This window comes from Oncorhynchus mykiss, chromosome 9, assembly GCF_013265735.2.
Source record: "Oncorhynchus mykiss isolate Arlee chromosome 9, USDA_OmykA_1.1, whole genome shotgun sequence".
Classification (NCBI taxonomy): Eukaryota; Metazoa; Chordata; class Actinopteri; order Salmoniformes; family Salmonidae; genus Oncorhynchus; species Oncorhynchus mykiss.
In genome coordinates, this window is record NC_048573.1 from 63,717,143 (window position 1) to 63,739,044 (window position 21,902).

Consider the following 21,902-nt stretch of genomic DNA (forward strand, 5'->3'; position numbering starts at 1 on the left):
AAAGTATTCGGCCCCCTTGAACTTTGCGACCTTTTGCCACATTTCAGGCTTCAAACATAAAGATATAATACTGTATTTTTTTGTGAAGAATCAACAACAAGTGGGACACAATCATGAAGTGGAACGACATTTATCGGATATTTCAAACTTTTTTAACAAATCAAAAACTGAACAATTGGGCGTGCAAAATTATTCAGCCCCCTTAAGTTAATACTTTGTAGCGCCACCGTTTGCTGCGATTACAGCTGTAAGTCGCTTGGGGTATGTCTCTATCAGTTTTGCACATCGAGAGACTGAAATTGTTTCCCATTCCTCCTTGCAAAACAGCTCGAGCTCAGTGAGGTTGGATGGAGAGCATTTGTGAACAGCAGTTTTCAGTTCTTTCCACAGATTCTCGATTGGATTCAGGTCTGGACTTTGACTTGGCCATTCTAACACCTGGATATGTTTATTTTTGAACCATTCCATTGTAGATTTTGCTTTATGTTTTGGATCATTGTCTTGTTGGAAGACAAATCTTCGTCCCAGTCTCAGGTCTTTTGCAGACTCCATCAGGTTTTCTTCCAGAATGGTCCTGTATTTGGCTCCATCCATCTTCCCATCAATTTTAACCATCTTCCCTGTCCCTGCTGAAGAAAAGCAGGCCCAAACCATGATGCTGCCACCACCACTGATTGTTGTCCTATGGACAGAGTCTCCCACCTCAGCTGTAGATCTCTGCAGTTCATCCAGAGTGATCATGGGCCTCTTGGCTGCATCTCTGATCAGTCTTCTCCTTGTATGAGCTGAAAGTTTAGAGGGACGGCCAGGTCTTGGTAGATTTGCAGTGGTCTGATACTCCTTCCATTTCAATATTATCGCTTGCACAGTGCTCCTTGGGATGTTTAAAGCTTGGGAAATCTTTTTGTATCCAAATCCGGCTTTAAACTTCTTCACAACAGTATCTCGGCCCTGCCTGGTGTGTTCCTTGTTCTTCATGATGCTCTCTGCGCTTTTAACGGACCTCTGAGACTATCACAGTGCAGGTGCATTATACGGAGACTTGATTACACACAGGTGGATTGTATTTATCCTCATTAGTCATTTAGGTCAACATTGGATCATTCAGAGATCCTCACTGAACTTCTGGAGAGAGTTTGCTGCACTGAAAGTAAAGGGGCTGAATAATTTTGCACGCACAATTTTTTAGTTTTTGATTTGTTAAAGTTTGAAATATCCAATAAATGTCGTTCCACTTCATGATTGTGTCCCACTTGTTGTTGATTCTTCACAAAAAAATACAGTTTTATATCTTTATGTTTGAAGCCTGAAATGTGGCAAAAGGTCGCAAAGTTCAAGGGGGCCGAATACTTTCGCAAGGCACTGTAAGTGTTCATACCCTTTGCTATGAGACGTGAAATTGAGCTTAGGTGCATCCTGTTTCCATTGATCATCCTTGAGATTCTTCTGCAACTTGATTGGATTGTGTCGAAGCACACATCTGGGGAAGGGTACCAAAACATTTCTGCTACATTTGAAGGTCCTCAAGAACAGTGACCTCCATCATTCTTAAATGGAAGATGTTTGGAACCACCAAGACTTCCTGGAGATGGCCGCCCAGGGACTGGGAGACTAGTCAGGATCGAGGGAAAGATGAATGGAGCAAAGTACATAGAGAGATCCTTGGTGAAAACCTACTCCAGAGCGCTAAGGACCTCAGACTCGGGCAAAGGTTCACCTTCCAGCAGGACAACGACCCTAAGCACACAGCCAAGACAACGCAGGAGTGACTTCAGGACAAGTCTCTGAATGTCTTTGAGTGGCTCAGCCAGAGCCCGGACTTTAACCCGATCGAACATCTCTGGAGAGACCTGAAAATAGCTGCGCAGTGACACTCCCCATCTAATCTGACAGTTTGAGCAGATCTGTAAAGGATGGGAGAAACTCCCCAAATACAAGCTTGTAGCGTTATACCCAAGAAGACTTGAGGCTGTAATCGCTGCCAAATGCACTGTCAAGATACAAATGGCAAAGCCTTGGATTTTAGCACTATTTTGTATGTATAGAGGCATGAGGGTCACTGATAGTTTTGACATTTTATTTCAATTTCACAGATGTCAATGAAAAAATGCCAGCATTGAGTAAAACGGTCTTTTGAAACAAAGCATAATTTGCAGAGCATTCTTTTCTCACATTTCGTCCTACTATGCATTTCCAACAGCAAAATGTAGGGTAGGCATTCTCAAATGCCCACAAATGTCAAGTCTGCACACATAAATTAAACTTAATATTTACAGGCAATTCTTGCATTAGTCTTTAAATTATACAGCTGAGAAACTTACAATGCAAGCGAAATAACCAAAATCAGTCCCACAAAATGCTGCAATCATATTTCAGTCACTGATTTGGCATCAAAAGCTTTCCTGTACAAACAAACCCCTTTTATTGGCACATGCGTGAGCTGATTAGGTATCAAGGGAAAAGGGAGGCATTTACAGTACATTATACAGTTCTTTGGGCAAATGAAGAGAGGTAAAGGAACGCCCTTGGGCGTGCCCTTGGGTGGCAGGTAGCCAGCCTCGAGGTTAAGAGTGTTGCACCAGTAACCGAAAGTTAGCTGGTTCAAATCCCAGAGCCAACTAGGCGAAAAATCTGTCTGTGCCCTTGAGCAAGGCACTTAACCCTAATTGCTCCTGTTAGTCGCTCTGGACAATAGCATCTGTTAAATGACTGTTTGTGTAATACAAACAGAATAAAGGCTAAGGGGATGGGATGGCTGAACTGGTAATCAGAACGGGGAGGTGGCTAAAGCAACTGACAATAGAATTTATTGAACAAATCAAAGTGGAGGGAACATTGTCACATGACAATAGGAAAGACAGCACGAACAGGTCTGGGAGCAGTCTAGGGGGCATTGTCTCGTCTTCATTACTCCGACTGAGGCACTGAGATGGAGGGGCCTTTAGGGTCGTCAAAGCGGTCCATGGAGCGTAGCTGCATGATCATGTGCAGGCCGTAGGTGAGGATCAACAGCATCAGCAGAGAGGTGATCAGGCCCATCCAGATCCCTGGTGTGAAGAAGCCAGCACAGTCACTGGCATAGGAGAAATCTGTTGTCCCATTCAGTATGCTGAAGCCTTGGATCTAGATGGAAACAGATGCCGGCAAAATTATTAACAGTGGAGCAGGGGCTCACTTGAAAAATATATGTCAAGCTCAATGTGACTTCCCTGGGTAAATAAAGGATACATAAAAAATATAAACTTTTTTGTTCTAAAAAGTTCAAAACCCTCTAGAAGTTAAACCCTGATTATTGAAAGGCTCTTTGCGTGGCTGAAATTCAAGCAATCGTACCTGGAAGTCAGTGAAGAGGATTCTCCACTGGGTGGCATTCTGAGCGCGGGGCACTAGAAGTGCATTGCGGAAGTTGTTGACATTTTGGCAGTGGAAAGAGTACTCTGCCGGGGCATAGATTCCGTGGCTGCCATTGTAGGTGGCTGTTAGGGTGTTGAATACCAATTCCACAGTGTCCAGGGTGAACCAGTTCCGTGCAGACACAGGATAGCGCCGCTGGCTCATGGAGAAGCTGGAAATGATAAGACTCTAGTAACCTCACACTTGACATAGGAATGGGAAGGTCCAGGAATTAACTGTTCATGCATTGAAAATATAAATAAAGAAGGTAGAGGAGACAGGTGGTGTCATAGGAACAGATGGTGTGCACTTTTTTGGTATAAGCTGCTATGATATTTGACTTGCATCTCATTAATACAAAAACTATTTTAAATGTTAACATTATATACTTACATGAGACGGAAGGGATTGTAAGGTGAAACAGAACTCCCATAATCAAGGACAAGCCTGAGAAAAACAAAATAGGATTCATATCCAAATCCTCCACCACTGAGCTCTGATTCCCTATTGCGGTCAACACACAACTGGGTAATTTGATAGTGCTAAAATATGCAACACATGTAACATAAGGCAACTAATCAATGATGTTATTATACTGCTACAATACTGTAGTATCAATGATGTTACTATATTGCAGTATCAATGTTACTATATTGCAGTATCAATGTTACTATTCTGCTACTATACTGTAGTACCAATGATGTTACTATACTGTAGTATCAACCATGTCACTATACTGCAGTATCAACCATGTCACTATACTGCAGTATCAATGGTGTTACTATACTGCTACTATACTGCAGTATCAAGGATGTTACTATACCGCAGTATCAATGGTGTTACTATACTGATACTATACTGTAGTATCAATTATGTCACTATGCTGCAGTATCAATGATGTTACTATGCTGTAGTATCAATGTTACTACTATACTGCAGTATCAATGATGTTACTATGCTGTAGTATCAATTATGTTACTATGCTGTAGTATCAATGATGTTACTATACTGCTAGTAAAACTGTAGTATCAATGATGTCACTATACTGTGGTATCAAGGATGTCACTATACTGCTACTATACTGTAGTAGCAATGATGTCACTATACTGCTACTATACTGCAGTATCAATGATGTTACTATACTGATACTAAACTGTAGTATCAATGATGTTACTATACTGCAGTATCAATGATGTCACTATACTGTAGTATTGATGACGTTATAATACTGCTGCTATACTGTAATACATAGCAAAAAGTGGCATGTCATAGTAAAAAGAGAGTATCAGGCTCACTGTGAGTTGGTTTCATTACAGAAGGACCCAGACGTGCTCACAGAGCCACCAGAAGCAAAGGTCGATGGACCGAGATCAATCCATTCCTTGTCACTAAAGCTGACGTTTAGATTCTGGGCCCAGAGCATGATGCAAGGGCCTCTGGTGGAATTGAACATCAGAGGAGGTTTGACCTCATCCACAACTGCCTGCAGCAAGGAACGGCTCATAGAAGACTGGACAATCAAGGACGGCTCCTCAATCACCTAGGGAGCAAGGAGAGAACGCAATCAAAATACAGCTACAGCGTTATTGAGAAGATCTATAGAACATAACAAAAAGTACACCACGCCACTTTATTTCAAGTCAGGTGAATTCTGAAAAAGTGCTGATACATGGTGTAGATTAGAAGCATTTGTTAAGCATATTTTTATGTTTCTTACTCTTGAGGGCTTGAGTCCAGTGTAAATGGCAGTGTAGGGCACACTCTGGGCTTTCATGATGCTCAGAACCTTACCAATGACCTCATCTAGGGAGAGAGAAAAATATATCACATTGTTGAGTCAGGGAAATAGTTTTTGAATACATACATACCAATACATATAATAACAAGGTTTTGACAAGAACAATAAATGGCCAAAACTTAAACGTACCATTGTTACGCAGGACATCCTGACAGGACAGGTAAGCACTGGAACATAAGTATACAATACATGTTCAAGTTACTGTGGGATTGGGAGTATTTTTCCAGAAGCCTGCACTCTAGAAACATTTGGTTTAATTGTATTACCCAGAAGAATATGGCAGGTTGATAACCAGCAGAGTGTTTTCTGAGGCATTGAATCGGAGATGCTCCAGTGTGTCTGGGTCTACGCTGAGTGGGGAAACACCCAGCTTCTCCTGTAGCAGGCTTGGGACCGCACTAGCACCTAGCCATGACAGGGCAGGCAGCACCAACGGTGAAGACGAAGACTGTAACGCAGACTGGGAGAGAGAAATGGAGTCAAAATGAGTTGTCAACATACATCCGGGTCTAAATTCACAAAGTAGGAGTGCTGATGTAGGATTAGATCCCCACTGTCCATGCGATCTTATTCCCCACTCCTACGCTGAGATGATTTATGGCCCTGATCATATTAGTATCTCAATACCATGCCCCACCTCAAAAGACAGAATATTTACCTCAAGGTTAGGAAAGACACTGTCTTGCTTGTTTCCAAAAACTCCTCCATACCTTGTGAAGTCATCTTTGCTCAGCTATGTAGAAAATGCATATATCAACAACAATGTCAGTGTCATCTGCTTCACAGAGTTTGAGATTAATTAAAAACAGTACAATATAACAAGCTAAAATCCATTTACATGGCTAGTCTCATTATTACTACATATCTGAAATTCCAGCCTGCAGAAACAGGTCAGTCTGAGAATAGGAAGAAGTAAGGAGGAAGTGGGGCTGAGACGCATTGTCACACCAGAGAGGGAAACACCAGGACAGGACACCAGAGAGGGAAACACCAGGACAGGACACCAGAGAGGGAAACACCAGGACAGGACACCAGAGAGGGAAACACCAGGACAGGACACCAGAGAGGGAAACACCAGGACAGGACACCAGAGTGGGAAACACCAGGACAGGACACCAGAGTGGGAAACACCAGGACAGGACACCAGATAGGGAAACACCAGGTCAGGACACCAGATAGGGAAACACCAGGTCAGGACACCAGAGTGGGAAACACCAGGACAGGACACCAGAGTGGGAAACACCAGGACAGGACACCAGAGTGAGAAACACCAGGACAGAACACCAGAGTGGGAAACACCAGGACAGGACACCTGAGAGGGAAACACCAGGACAGGACACCAGAGAGGGAAACACCAGGACAGGACACCAGAGAGGGAAACACCAGGACAGGACACCAGAGAGGGAAACACCAGGACAGGACACCAGAGAGGGAAACACCAGGACAGGACACCAGAGAGGGAAACACCAGGACAGGACACCAGAGAGGGAAACACCAGGACAGGACACCAGAGAGGGAAACACCAGGACAGGACACCAGAGAGGGAAACACCAGGACAGGACACCAGAGAGGGAAACACCAGGACAGGACACCAGAGTGGGAAACACCAGGACAGGACACCAGAGTGGGAAACACCAGGACAGGACACCAGAGAGGGAAACACCAGGACAGGACACCAGAGAGGGAAACACCAGGACAGGACACCAGAGAGGGAAACACCAGGACAGGACACCAGAGTGGGAAACACCAGGACAGGACACCAGAGTGGGAAACACCAGGACAGGACACCAGAGAGGGAAACACCAGGACAGGACACCAGAGAGGGAAACACCAGGACAGGACACCAGAGAGGGAAACACCAGGACAGGGAATCACAAGTGGGTTACTATACTGTAGCTGGCCAAGCTCTGCACTACTGGTCCCTAAAGCAAGAGCACAGTAGGCTATTCAGCTTTGACATTACAGTATATAATGGTCATTGCATACTATGTGACACAGCTTTAAATAGTGTCTGCCAAGTAGTAGACAATTGTACGTGGTACAACTGAATACAATTATATGATTAATATCAGGCCTGACCTTGTCCTGTAGGAAGAGCAGCATATTGTGTGGGGCAGATCCCAGAGCAGAGTTTAGGTAGGCCATCAGCTGGACATTAGATATTATGTGACCAGCTGCGGGAGATACCAGCTGTGGTAAGGTGTACCTGGAAAGATGTACATCTTAAAATGATAGAATAACAGTACATCTAACTACTCAAATCAACAACTAACACGGAAATGATTAGCAGTGCATAATAACCAAATGATATCCAAAAGGGAGTTAATGCTTTGACCATTATAACGTTGTCTTATAAAGTGAGTATAGCTATGCAATACAGCTGGATTGGTTAGCTTACAGTAGCATGATAGATAGAGTTAGCACAGTGCTCAAAATCCCTTCGCTTTCAAATTAATAATACATATTTACCCTTCACTGGACCACATTACAAGTGGTACCTGACTGCTACAACTTCCAGTCGAAAATAAGGCGAATAAAAGAGCAATAAAGGCCATTTTAGTACGCATTTTACTTGACGACTCAGATCCTGCCATCGTCAGTTTGCTTTTCCGTAAAGTCCAAGTCACGTGGGGTAAAACGATTTCATTAAATCAGCTGACTGTCATGTGCGTGGAACACTTCCTGCTTATGCAGCCTGGGTTGCATTCAGTATGTCAGAACGGTGTGCAACGTTGAATTCAACGGAACCGGTACTCGACTGAAAGACCAGTTGAAAAACGTTGTAATTATGGTCACCCAGAGGGCAGTTACCATATGGTTCTTATTATACTTCAGTGTGTTACTGCACCATATGTACACCATGTGGCTCCCGAATGGTGTCGTGGTTAAAGGCACTGCATCTCAGTGCTAGAAACGTCACTACAGACCCTGGTTCGATCCTTGGCTGTATCATAACCGGCCGTGATCGGGAGTCCCACAGGGCGGAGCACAACTGGCACAGTGTCTTCCAGGTTAGGGCAGGGTTTGACTGGGATAGGCCTTCATTGTAAAGTAAGAATGTGTTCTTAACTGACTTGACTAGTTAAATAAAGTTTTAATAAAAACCTTTATTTAACTCAGGCTGTTAACTTCTTATGGCTGGGGGCAGTATTGAGTAGCTTGGATGAATAAGGTGCCCAGAGTAAACTGCCTGCTACTCAGGCTCAGTTGCTAATATGTGCATATCATTTGTCGATTTGGATAGAAAACACTCTGGAGTTTATAAAACTGTTTGAATGATGTCTGCGAGTATAACATAACTCATATGGCAAGCAAAACCCTGAGAAAAAAATCAGAGGTTTGGGAAATCTGAGGTTTGTAGTTTTTCAACTCTTTGCCTATTGAATATACAGTGTCTATGGGGTCAAATTGCACTTCCTAAGGCTTACACTAGATGTCAACAATCTTTAGAACCTTGTTTGATGCTTCTACTGTGAAGGAGGGGGGAATGGGAGCTGAATGAGTCAGTGGTCTGGCAGAGTGGCATGAGCTGGTCACGCGTGTTCACGTAAGAGTTAGCTTTCGTTCTATTGCATTTCTGAAGACAAAGGAATTCTCCAGTTGGAACATTATTGAAGAGTTATGTTAAAAACATCCTAAAGATTGATTCAATACTTCGTTTGACATGTTTCTACGAACTGTAACAGAACTTTTTGACTTTTCGTCTGGCCTGCGCGTCATGAATTTGGATTACTGGGCTAAACGCGCGAACAAAAAGGAGAAATTTGGACAATAATGATGGACTTTATCGAACAAATCAAACATTTATTGTGGAATTGGGATTCCTGGAAGTGCATTCTGATGAAGATCGTCAAAGGTAAGTGAATATTTATAATGTTATTTCTAACTTCTGTTGACTCCACAACATGGCGAATATCTGTATGGCTTGATTTGTTGTCTGAGCGCTGTATTCAGATTATTGCATGGCGTTTTTTTCGGTATTTTTAAAAATCTGACACAGCGGTTGCATTAAGGAGAAGTGTATCTATAATTCCATGCATAATAGTTCTATCTTTTATCAATGTTTATTATGAGTATTTCTGTAAATTGATGTGGCTCTCTGCAAAATCACCGGATGTTTTGGAACTACTGAACATAACACGCCAATGTAAACTCAGATTTTTGTATATAAATATGAACTGTATCGAACAAAAAATACATGTATTGTGCAACATGAAGTCCTATGAGTGTCATCTGATGAAGATCATCAAAGGTTTGTGATTAATTTTTATCTCTATTTCTGCTTTTTGTGACTCCTCTCTTTGGCTGGAAAAATGGCTGTGTTTTTCTGTGACTAGGTGCAGATCTAACATAATCGTTTGGTGTGCTTTCATCGCAAAGCCTTTTTGAAATCGGACACTGTGGTGGGATTAACAACAAGTTTATCTTTAAAATGGTGTAAAATACATCTATATTTGAGGAAATGTAATTATGAGATTTCTATTGTTTTGAATTTGGCGCCCTGCGCTTTCACTGGCTGTTGTCACTGGCCCGTTAGCGGGCCCGTTAGCGGGATTCAAGCCGTTCAAGAACTGTGCGCACTGTTTTGGGAAACATGTCGTTAACTTCTTGGCGCACCCATCCCGTTAGCGGGATCATTTTCGTCAACATCCGCTGAATTGCAGAGCGCCAAATTCCAATTAAATTACTACAAATATTTAATTTTCATGAAATCACAAGTGCAATATAGCAAAACACAGTTTAGCTTGTTGTTAAATCCACCTGGCGTGTCAGATTTCAAAAAAGCTTTACAGCTAAAGCAAACCAAGCATTTATGTAAGGACATCTCTCTCAGCAGACCAAAAATTACAACAGCTACCAGCAAATTAGATAGCAAATTGGTCACGAAAGTCAGAAAAGCAATCAAATGAATCGCTTACCTTTGATGATCTTTGGATGTTTGCACTCACGAGACTCCCAGTTACACAAGAAATGTTCCTTTTATTCCATAAAGATTATTTTTATATCCAAAATACCTCCATTTGGTTGGCACGTTATGTTCAGTAATCCACAGGCTCGAGCGGTCACGACGGGGCAGACGAAAATTCCAAATAGTATCCATAAAATTCGTAGAAACATGTCAAACGGTTTTTATAATCAATCCTCAGGTTGTTTTTACAATAAATAATCAATAATATTTCAACCGGACCGTAGCTTTTTCAATTGGAGAGAGAGAGAAAATGTCTGCTCCAAGCTGTTGGCGCATGCAAAACTCTGCTGGCACCCAGCCATCACTGACGCGATGTGATCGTTCTTGCCCATTTTTCAGAATAAAAGGCTGAAACTATGTCTAAAGACTGTTCACACCATGTGGAAGCCATAGGGAGAGGAATCTGGTTGATATTCCTTTAAATGGAGGGAAGGCATGCAATGGAACAGGGACCTTTCAAAATAAGAGGCACTTCCTAGTTGGATTTTCCTCAGGTTTTCGCCTGCAATATCAGTTCTGTTATACTCACAGACAATATTTTGACAGTTTTGGAAACTTTAGAGTGTTTTCTATCCTATATATATGCATATTCTAGCTTCTTGGCCTGAGAAATAGGCAGTTTAATTTGGGTACGTTTTTCATCCAAACATCAAAATACTGCCTCCTACACTCCACAGTGTAGGGGGCAGTAAACCGTCACGCAACGTTGCAAACGTTGCCTGCCCTAGAGCAAAGACACGTACAAATGCAACATCAAGCTTCTTTTTTTTGCCAAGCAATAACACTAATAAAGAAGGAAATAGCCCAAAATAGCTAGATTATTTTGCAATTGATTTACCACCAGAATATTTGAGATTTTATCAAATTAGATAAGGATCTGTGAGATTATATAATCATTATGTTAGGATTAGCCTTTGATTCCTAGCAACGAAGGCCTATTGATTGTAGGCCTATCAATTGTCTCTCTGTGATGATCTGATAAAGTAATTGAAAGGCTATTTATTATAGACCCCTCATTAGGCCTTATCTCAGAATATTGTTGAATAATATGGGACTTTTAAAGTAAACCGGGCGCTTTGTTGTCCGAGAAACCTGCGGTGCTCTCCTTGGTCCTGAAACGAGGACCTGAGTGGACCGTCAGAGCGGGTCACATTAATGCTGATATGAGTGACAGCTAGCGTGCGCATATTTCCGACCTTCGTTTTCGTTGCTGTCAGTCATCGATATGGTCAATATGTAGGTGGCCCCTAGACCTAGTCAAATATGGTGGTCTTATGGTATAAATAAGTAGGCCATTAGACATTTCCACGTGTGTCTGATCTTGAGGAGGAATTAGCATATAGGGCTAAAATGAATGTTTTTTTTTATATGCCACCATGAATAGGCTACACAAAGTAACCAACATAATGCCTCCATGAGCAACATTAATAGTATGTCATTCTTTAGTCTACACAGCTGATGTTACTTTTAGCCTATAAACACATCTAGTTGACTAGGCCCATAGAAGACATAGCTACCGGTAACTATTTTCAGTCTTTTATCATTCTTCTGAGCTTTTTCATAACAGCAGTGTTGGCGGAGGAATACCACTGCATCCGCAATTGCTGCGCCTACCGCAATGAAAAGGACTGAAGGGGAAAATAAAATAAAAACGCACACGTTAGTGTCTAATCAGACAATAGAAGATAATTGAAAAATGTTTAAAAAAAATAAATCTAGCCTTTTTATGAATAGCGTAAGCATACAATAACATAACTGTTTAAATGTGAGGAGGGACGGTTTGAGGTTTCCCTGTTTCGTCTGTTGTGAGACTAGGGGTGTAGCCTAGTGTGAGGCGCAGACGCAAGGGATGTGCCCTACTTTCCGACGCGAATGCATCATTGCTGTTCCACAGCGTTCCATGGTTAGGGCCATCTTTGGTCGTTCTTGCCGGTGACAGTGTGTGGACCATATTCCACTTACAAATTACAACTGATTATAAATAAATACTAACTTAAAAAGGTATCTAACCAACATACACTTGCTAAAAAGAAACGGGGACAAATTGCGTCCGTTCTTCCACTTGGTTTCCTTTCCTGCCAATTCCCTGAAATTTCACTAGGCAAAAGAGGGCGAGACAGGAGAGGCGGTGATACAACATGGATGAGGAATATGATGTGATCGTTTTGGGCACCGGACTCACGGTAAGTAGTCTAATCAATTGTATTTGTGATATAGCATACTCAACTTTACATTTATGAAGTTTGCCTATGTTTCCTTATTCATCCAATAATGCAATTGATAGGAGCATCTGCATCTCTGGCTGACTTTAGGAAAATGTGATGGTAAATAGCTTATCTGCCCCAAAGCTAATAAGATATCTTTGAATAATGGATACAAGCAGGCAACAATTTATTTGGATACATTCGTGTTGTCAATGCATTGTTCATTCGTTGTGCAGCATCTTTAGGCGTAGCCCCAGAGTGATGGTGTAGTGGCCTTCATTGAACAGCATTTGCGCAGGTCTGAGAATGGTTTTAAATAAATAGAACCTCTCCCTAGTACTGTATACTGTTTCGTAGACTCGCCTCAGTCATCACACCCTGTTCCATATTCGAGGCACATGTGTACAGAGTTTACAATAAGACAAAGCCAACATTTTACGAGTACGATGGATATACATAAAATTAATATTTTTTTAGTGCAGACAGTTAATGATTTAGCCTGGATATGAACAATATCCACTACACTCATTTCATTTGGGGTGGCAGATGCAAAGAGAAAAAAAATGTATTTTCTTTATTTATACTACAATTGTTCGTTTTTTTATGAATAGTATTATTTGTATTATTCGTACAGTATTATTGTTATGGCTCAGACATCAGCTCGCGCTTGCGTACATCTTGTCCCTCCCTCTTACACCCCCCCCCCCCCCCCCCCCCCCCTCCTCCTCTCTCTATCTCCCCCTCCTGATACACACACACACACTTGCTTTTTTAATACTGATTCATATTTTGCCTTTCATTTCGTTTTAGGAATGCATCCTCTCTGGGATCATGTCTGTGAATGGAAAGAAAGTTCTGCACATGGACAGGAACCCCTACTATGGAGGTGAAAGCTCCTCCATCACCCCTCTGGAAGAGGTAAGGGCGTAGAACATTGTGGATCTAATGGTCATCATTTTGTGTCAATATCCACTCAAATATTCAATCATTTTTAATATATTCCAAAGTTCCACCCAGCCCTCCATGGTTTAAGTCAGATATTTTATTATCCTGTATTTTCCTTTCACTGCCCCAGGTTAATGGTTTGGTATTTGTAAGAGTATTTATTGATGTTTTCACTCGTGCATATATTTCCCTTCCACAGCTGTATAAGCGGTTTGAGCTGCCTGACAGCCCTCCAGAGTCTATGGGTCGTGGAAGAGACTGGAACGTGGACCTCATCCCCAAATTTCTTATGGCCAATGGTCAGTTGTGGGATTTGTTTTTTGTTTGCAAATGAGAGATACAATTAAACCTATTAGATTAATGAATATTCCTGTTACCAGTCAATACATACAGAACCAATCGGTACACCAATAGCCTCAGTCGTAAATCATATTGCTCAGTTACTCAACTTATTCATGTATGCAGACCATCACCACATCATGAGTATAAGTAGGAAGCAGAATTTACCCAAGAAAATGTTTTAATCGCCATCATGATACCAATAAAGCAAAATATGGCATGGCTGTTGATGAAACATGGAGATACCTTGAAGTTATTAAATGAAAACCATCCTTTTTGTCTGACAATCCAATAAAACAGGTCAGCTTGTGAAAATGCTGCTATACACAGAAGTGACACGATACCTGGACTTCAAAGTAGTGGAGGGTAGTTTTGTGTACAAGGGAGGAAAGATCTACAAGGTTCCTTCAACTGAGACTGAGGCTCTAGCTTCAAGTAAGTTTGAATGTACAGTAAACTGTACTTTAGATTGTGTTGTGAGTTTGCTATATATACCATCAAAGATTACATTTATTAACGTTTTCCTACTATATATACAGTATAGTGTCGTATATGAGGCAGAGCTTTCACTTTTGTTTTTGTCACGTGTCCTCCAGATCTTATGGGTATGTTTGAGAAGAGAAGGTTCCGGAAATTCCTCGTGTTTGTGGCCAACTTTGACGAGAACGACCCTAAGACCTTCGAGGGCGTCGACCCCAAAGTTACCACCATGAGAGATGTGTACAAGAAGTTTGACCTGGGTCAGGATGTCATCGACTTCACTGGCCACGCCCTGGCCCTCTACAGGACAGACGAGTAAGAGCACTTAGATTGATTACCAATCGCTACTGAGATTTAACCTGGGCCAGGGCCTGTCAGGAAGTAAACTGAAATTCCAAATTAATGCTTTGAAAAGCATTGAAGAAATTTTAATTTGACTCCTATTGATCATGTGTCTCCCTTTCTCCAGCTACCTTGATGTGCCCTGTTTGGAGACCATCAATCGTATCAAGCTGTACAGTGAATCCCTGGCCCGATATGGGAAAAGCCCCTACCTGTACCCCCTCTATGGCCTGGGGGAGCTGCCTCAAGGATTTGCCAGGTCTGTGTGTTACATTTGTAATCCCTAAATCTCTATGTCCTTTCTTTAGTCAGACAAAGCTGTTCATATAGAATTCTGATCTTAAGTCACTCTGGATAAGGATAAAATAGTCTGCTAAAGCTAACCGACTAAATTGTAAATGTATTCAATAGTGTATTAGCATATTTATAATAACGTATAATTCATTGTCTCTCTCTCATACATTGTTAGATTGAGTGCAATTTATGGAGGAACCTACATGCTCAACAAACCAGTGGAGGAGATAGTGATGGAGGATGGCCATGTGGTGGGAGTGAAGTCTGAGGGAGAGGTAAATTCACCATCTAATCAGTTCTATAAAACCACAATCTAATCACTTCTATAAAATCACAATCTATCTATAAAAAGCACGCTAAACTATCAATAAAATCACAATCTAATAGGTCTATAAGATCTAATCTCTTTACCTTATAGTAAAGTAGTCAAGACTGCTGATAATGCACTGAAGAAAAGTGAACAATACCTGCACATATACAATTGGTAGAAGAGAAAAAGTACAGTATGTTAGATTGACATTGTTGTCTTCTATATTGTCCTTCCCTTGTTAGGTGGCTCGGTGCAAACAGCTGATCTGTGACCCCAGCTACATCCAGGACCGTGTGCGTAAGGCAGGTCAGGTGATCAGGGTCATCTGTATCCTCAGCCACCCGATCAAGGATACCAACGACGCCAACTCCTGTCAGATCATCATCCCCCAGAACCAGGTCAACCGCAAGTCAGGTGAGGAGTGGACCAAATACAGGTTTACTAAGATGGGATGTTTCTGACTTCCTGTTGTCAGATGTTCTCTCTACCAGTAAGTTTACCTCACATAAAGTACAATAGCAGTGTTGTTGGAGAGTGAAAAAGTCTGGAATAGTCCAGAAAAGTACAATTGTAAAATCTCAATCGACTACACAATTAGTTATCAGAAAAGCAAAGTGACTGCCACAGAACATATTTGTCAGGCATATTTTATACTTAAGCAATAAGGCACGAGGGGGTGTGGTATATGGCCAATATACCACGGCTAAGGGCTGTTCTTATGCACAGAGCAATGCCGAGTGCCTGGACACAGTCCTTAGCCGTGATATATTTGCCATATATCGCAAACCCTCTTTTCCAACTCCCTAAACTGATCAAACTTGTGTTCTGTCCTCCAGACATCTACGTGTGTATGATCTCCTATGCCCACAATGTGGCGGCCCAGGGGAAGTACATTGCCATTGTCAGCACCACTGTGGAGACCAACGAGCCTGAGGCTGAGATAGAGCCTGCTCTGGAGCTGCTGGAACCCATTGACCAGAAGTGTGTCTCTACTCCCTCTTCTCTACTACCTCTTCCTCCCCTTTACTACTCTCTTCTCCCTCCTCTCTAGTCCCCCTTCCTCCGCTCTGCTCCCTCCTGTCTTCTCCCTCTTCCTTCTGTCTTCTCCTCCTCTCCTCCATTCCTCTTCTCCCTCCCACTTCTCTGATTGTCTTGGTCCTCTGTAGTTCAGTTGGTAGAGCATATGGTGCGTGCAACACCAGGAAAGTGTGTTCAATTCCCAGGACCACCCATACATAACATTTATGCATACATGACTAAGTCGCTTTGGATAAAAGCGTCTGCTAAATGGCATGTATTATAATTTACATTTTAGTAATTTAGTAGATGCTATTATCCAGAGCGACTTACATATTATGTATTTATATATATATATATTATACTGTATATCTCGTGTTGTTTCATCACTGTCCAAAACTCAGCTGGTACGATGTGTGCTATCACAAATGAATATAATGAATAGCAGTAAGGAGGCTTTTGTAAGTCAATAACTTACCTCTTCCCTCTTTATCTGTAGGTTTGTGTCCCTCAGTGACCTCTATGAGCCCACAGACGACGGTACTGAGAGTCAGGTGAGTCAAACACATCTGGATATACCTCCTATATTGCTAAAACACCACATTTCTGAGACATGTTTTAGGACAAGGCAGTTGAGTGAAAAAAAATTGGTGTGATTTTATGTCTCGTTCAGATATTTGCCTCATCGGCCTACGACGCCACCACTCACTTCGAGACCACCTGCAACGACATCAAGGACATCTACAAGCGTATGACCGGAAGCGACTTTGACTTTGAGAACATGAAACGCAAACAGAACGATGTGTTTGGGGAGGATGAGCAATGAGGAGGGAGGGGCATCAGGGAGAGGGCGGGGCAGAGAAGGGAGTGAAGAGGGGGTTAATGGAAGAAGGCAGAATATATGGATGAGGTGGTAGAGGGCAGGGTAAAGAGTACAAAGGGTAACGAGTTAGATCATTTACAGATTGTAGGGGCAGGGTACTGGGTAGGGTACCTTATATGGGAGATGGTGGGAGTGTTCAGGGGAGTTCTAGAAGGTTCTAGAGTAGACAGGGAGGTTCTGCCTTCCAGTTGTCCTCCTTTTTTCCCCCTCCTGAGGTCTCCGTACTCAAACATAATTAAAACACACACACAGCACATTGTTCCAAGACTCACATTCCCTATTTCTATCTCTCACTGAAAGGCAAGGTTGATATGGTCTCTCATTCCATTTTAAACTACGTCTAAACTATGATCATTAGAGGTAGACCGATTCATTGTAGTTGCAATTTCAAAAGCCTTTTCACTTTTCGACATGCATGAATACACAGTAGTATTGCACATAGAACACGATGATGCGGCAGCGTTCTGAAGGCTGGGCCATTCTTACACTGATCATTCCCTCCTGTCAACCCTGCTTTCACCCTGTTCTCTTCCTACTATTTAACCTGTTACTTATTTACATAGACAACTGCTCTTTTTTCGGCAAATCTCTCGCTCGGTCAGACAAAATGTTTTAAAATGAAAAGTTATAATATCAATAGGCTGTTCTGTCAAACTGATAGTGCTCACTTTGCAGTGCTGCTGTGTTCTCTGTGCTAGTAGTTAAGCTAACCGGTGGCTAACTGTTCTGTTGTCCCTAAAACCACGTTTTATTTCTCTGTTTGTTGTGTGATGTCAAAGTTACAATTTGAATGGTTTCCGTTCTTTATTTTTGAAATGTTTAGAGTTTTTATTTCAACATTTGGTGCGCATTTTCACTTGCTGAAGTTATGAAGTTTACTGAATTTGAAATAGAAACATGGACTGTAATACTCTGAAGTGGACTTTGAGGTCAAACTGAAAAGGGAATGTGTTGTGTAGAAGAGTGAGAGAGGGTCTGTCTGGAGGCTAGGCATGTTGGTGAGGTTACATGAATACATTTTTCATGAAATGAGAAAGTCTAAACAGTGTCCTTGGGATAACCGAACTGATGTCACTCCATTGAAGTTGAAAATGGTTAAGGTAAGGGTCAAGGTTAGGATTAGGTAAGGGTTATGGTTAAGGTTAGGTTTAGGGTAGGGACATCCCAAGGATAGCACTGAGTTGTACTCAAATAGGAAATCAGATCACTACATGTTGAGATACGATGAAGCAAGGTGATAAAAAACGAATGTAGTAAGGGACTGTCGCAGATTTGAGATCAGGAAAGTATTGCTTTTGTGTAAAAGAAGGAAGACTGAACTCTCGGCTTGTAGTGAAAGGAAGCTCCAGATCATTGTTGTGGTCTAACTAACCCTTGTTGTGTATGTCACACAGAGAGACAAATTCCCTTTGGACTCCTGCTAGGCAACCTTACAGTAGCAAGTGGAGGGAAACGCGGACACTCCCAAAATGTAAAACACTTAACAGAATGCACCATTACAAAAGGTTCTGAGGCCTCGATATGAAGTGCCTCCCCAGAGTATGAACCAATTGCTTTTACTTGGTTTTAGCCTTAAATTTGGGGTCTTATCCAATATGTTTGGGTTCTTAAATAATTTCAGTATATTTAAAAACAATGTTATCTGCCGATCATTCCTCTGCTTATTGATGTCAGTTGGTTGACTTGATGCTGCAAATGTCTGGTGTCTTTCATGACTGCTAACTGTGAACATTGTATTTCCACTAACTACCACCACAGTCTAATATAACAGCGATAGAATCTCAGAAATTCTAGTCATTCTATTTCTATGTTCTAGTAAATCCTGGGGTTCTGTGGACTTGGCTGGGCCCTAATGTGAATCTCCTGCATTGTAGAAACCCTTAACCTCCATTCCGTCTGACCCTTTGATGTTAGCTGTATTCTCTTCATCTATATGTTTCCAGGCATGACATTGTTTTGAGATTTGGATCTGCAGCTTGGTTAGTTATTTACAGTACATGTCAATTGTGGGCAGCAATGCTGAGATAGATGCCACAACATTTCCCTTCAAATTCGATTACAGTAACATGGATGACGTTAGTGGGAATTATTGCCGATCCCTTCATGTAGTCCCTCATATCTCTAAACGCCTCAGTTTTTACGTATTTGGGGTGGCTCTGTGTGTCTTAGTACAATGCTAATTTATTTGATTTCACTGACGTTATGGTGATGGAAGGTAATGCTGAATATGCTTCTCTGCTATTAGTTTGTTATATTATCATAACTGATCTCAAAGTGATGCATATGCCGACTTCATTGTTTTAGTTTTGTTGTATCATGTTTGACCTGATTTACTGGTTATTACAGTTTTACATGGGTTAAACATTAACAGGTCTTATAACAGGTTGTGATGAAGGACAGTGGGACGATAGCAACAGTCTGGTCCTCAATCACAGGGTTCAATCAAGCTTTCAACCCTTCAGTCCAGTCATCTTTTAGACTCATTTCTACAGTTTCAGACTGTGCACAGTTTTCACATTGTGTGAAATTGTGTGAATTTCATACTGGAATTATGTTACCTTGGTGAATTGTGTTGAGTTTACTCTGCAAGCGTAGCTAGTTATATTTGGGCATTTTTCCCCTTCCTCGACACCAGACGCTGTCTTCTCTTTATTTATTTAAATGAAAGCCTAAAATGTGGTTTGATGTATTCATTTAAGAGTTTTGGCCTTTGACTAATATTATTGATGACATCCCTTGAAATTGCCGAAAACATGGGGCAGACGGAGAAGTAAACAACTTACAGTCCTTTGTTTGATCACTAGTATGTGAACAATGTCTTGTGTAACAAATAAAATGAATTAAACTATGAACAAAAGTATAGAAAAAATAATTAAAAGCACATGGCAAACCTGAAAAGTCAAATCCATAGTGTCTGAGAGTCGATGTGTTTTAACAGAACTAAATTATTTGTGTAAAACTACCTACCCCAATAAGACCAAAACAAGTTCCATAGACAATTTATAATATTTAGTCATTTTAGGAATATACATACTGTATGACACTTAAAAAAAGTCCACATTGCTCAAATCATCTATTAATATATTTGTTATAACATTGGAATTCTAAAAGTACTTATGAAACATGATTTGCGTGAAGGAGAGATTGGAATTAGCTGTATGTGAAGATCAAGCAGCATTTGTCTGCCGAAGTATACAGAAAATTAAGACCTTACTGTTGCAATGTTAACTGCAGAAGGAGAAGTCTGTCACTATTGTTGTTTCAGAAAGGAGTGGTGCAATGACATCATCCCATATCCTTTATTTATTCATGTCTGACACCTGTGTGAATTACCTCATCATACTTACTGGACTCTCCCTCGGTCTCTCACTATTTTTCTCTTTGTATCGGTCTCTCACGCATCTGTCTCTTGTTCTCTTTTGCCCTCTCTTTTCTCTGTCTCGTAATTGGCTCTCTTTTTCCTCTCATAATCATGAATATGCATTCATGCACACTGCCACCGGTGCTCTCAGAGAGTAATAACTCACTATGTGACATTGGTATTGAAGGCTAGCCAGCAGCACCCTTTGTCCCAGTGTTGTTTGTCCTTACAGAGTTTCCCATGGCCTGAGCTACCCAGCTTTGAGGTGAAGGGGATAGCTAGATGAGTGTCTCGGTTCCAATCTCCATACCACTTAATATAAAGCAATGCATTAGGCATGTATAGTATTCTAACTAGTGTGCTAGGATGGACATTTGAAAAGAGCCAGTGAGTATTTACAGGTGATCCACCACATAGCTCTGGTAGGGATGCCCCAGCAGTCTCTCCACCTGCGCCTTGGGCACGACCCAACAACTTCCCAGGTGACCTTTCCTCACTGTGTCCTTCAGGGTCTTGTCCTGTAGGGTGACGGGCATGTGTATCACCCCCCACCTCAGCACCCCCTCTTTACTGGGCTGACGCAGTGTGTCACGAGGGTCCTTCATCAGCGTGACACGCATGTCAGCATGCTGGAACTGGCCTGTTGGGACAAGAGAACAATCACTAAATCATTACATATGCAGGGGCTTTAGGGTCAGGTGCAAAAAGACAAAGAAACCCGTTTAAAGTAATTGAAGGGTGATAAATGAATGTACCCAGTAGGCCTTTGGTTGAAAGAGAGAGGCCCTGTCCATCAGCGATGTAGAATCCGAGGTGTGCCATCTGCAGGTAGCTGGGGTGTCTGTAGTGGTGGAAGAGAACCAGGAAACGAATGTCCTTCGTCAGCTCGATCCAACAGCTCTGATGGAAGTCATCTCTGCTTTCCATGGAAACCATCACACCCTGCCTTGTCACAGATCCCTCCTGATTGGTGTGTAGGGTGTCCCGCCCCTCCCCCTCCACCACCACAGCATCCAATGAGAGGGTGATCATTATGGAGCCCAGCACACCTGTCCCGCCCCTGGTGGAGATGGTTATCTGGTCAAAGTATGTACGGGAACGGTCTTCGACATCTTGGTTGGATGGAGCCCACATCAAATGACCATCCACCATGATACCTTCAGTGAGAGGAAGGCAATGGTTAACTGTGTGTGAGATATATATATATATATATATATATATATATACACATACACACACACACACACACACACACACACACACACAGTGGGGCAAAAAAGTATTTAGTCAGCCACCAATTGTGCAAGTTCTCCCATTTCAAAAGGTGAGAGAGGCCTGTAATTTTCATCATAGGTACACTTCAACTATGACAGACAAAATGATAAAAAAAATTCAGAAAATCACATTGTTGGATTTTTAATGAATTTATTTGCAAATTATGGTGGAAAATAAGTATTTGGTCAATAACAAAAGTTGCTCAATACTTTGTTATATACCCTTTGTTGGCAATGACAGAGGTCAAACATTTTCTGCAGGTCTACAATTGTTTCTGGTGTCCTTTGACAGC

The 21,902-nt window shown here is 41.7% G+C and overlaps 3 protein-coding genes across 7 annotated transcripts in view; 1 reads left to right on the top strand and 2 right to left on the bottom strand.

The window, feature by feature from the left end:
• Positions 1-2,063: 2,063 nt before the first annotated feature.
• On the bottom strand, positions 2,064-7,829 carry LOC110532624 (V-type proton ATPase subunit S1). The gene is made up of 10 exons (XM_036988641.1): positions 7,661-7,829; positions 7,271-7,397; positions 5,850-5,924; positions 5,458-5,651; positions 5,321-5,358; positions 5,111-5,196; positions 4,689-4,933; positions 3,787-3,840; positions 3,334-3,565; positions 2,064-3,123 (listed from the first exon to the last, which is right to left on the bottom strand). The coding sequence occupies exons 1-10, from the start codon at positions 7,783-7,785 to the stop codon at positions 2,908-2,910; spliced, it is 1,392 nt and encodes a 463-aa protein (XP_036844536.1). The 5' UTR covers positions 7,786-7,829; the 3' UTR covers positions 2,064-2,907.
• Positions 7,830-12,029: 4,200 nt separating this feature from the next.
• On the top strand, positions 12,030-19,874 carry LOC110532629 (rab GDP dissociation inhibitor alpha). The gene is made up of 11 exons (XM_021616696.2): positions 12,030-12,343; positions 13,175-13,282; positions 13,509-13,608; positions 13,949-14,083; positions 14,245-14,443; positions 14,598-14,729; positions 14,940-15,039; positions 15,317-15,488; positions 15,911-16,055; positions 16,591-16,645; positions 16,765-19,874. The coding sequence occupies exons 1-11, from the start codon at positions 12,299-12,301 to the stop codon at positions 16,915-16,917; spliced, it is 1,344 nt and encodes a 447-aa protein (XP_021472371.1). The 5' UTR covers positions 12,030-12,298; the 3' UTR covers positions 16,918-19,874.
• The window catches only part of LOC110532626 (inter-alpha-trypsin inhibitor heavy chain H6), a 30,936-nt gene continuing 28,661 nt past the window's right edge, over positions 19,628-21,902 (bottom strand). For all 5 annotated transcript variants that reach the window (XM_021616689.2, XM_021616691.2, XM_021616688.2 and 2 more), the window contains 2 exons: positions 21,091-21,492; positions 19,628-20,975 (listed from right to left, as the gene is read on the bottom strand). In XM_021616689.2, the coding sequence (XP_021472364.2) occupies positions 20,731-20,975; positions 21,091-21,492 (647 nt within the window). In that variant the 3' untranslated portion in view covers positions 19,628-20,730. The remainder of the gene's footprint in view (positions 20,976-21,090; positions 21,493-21,902) is intronic.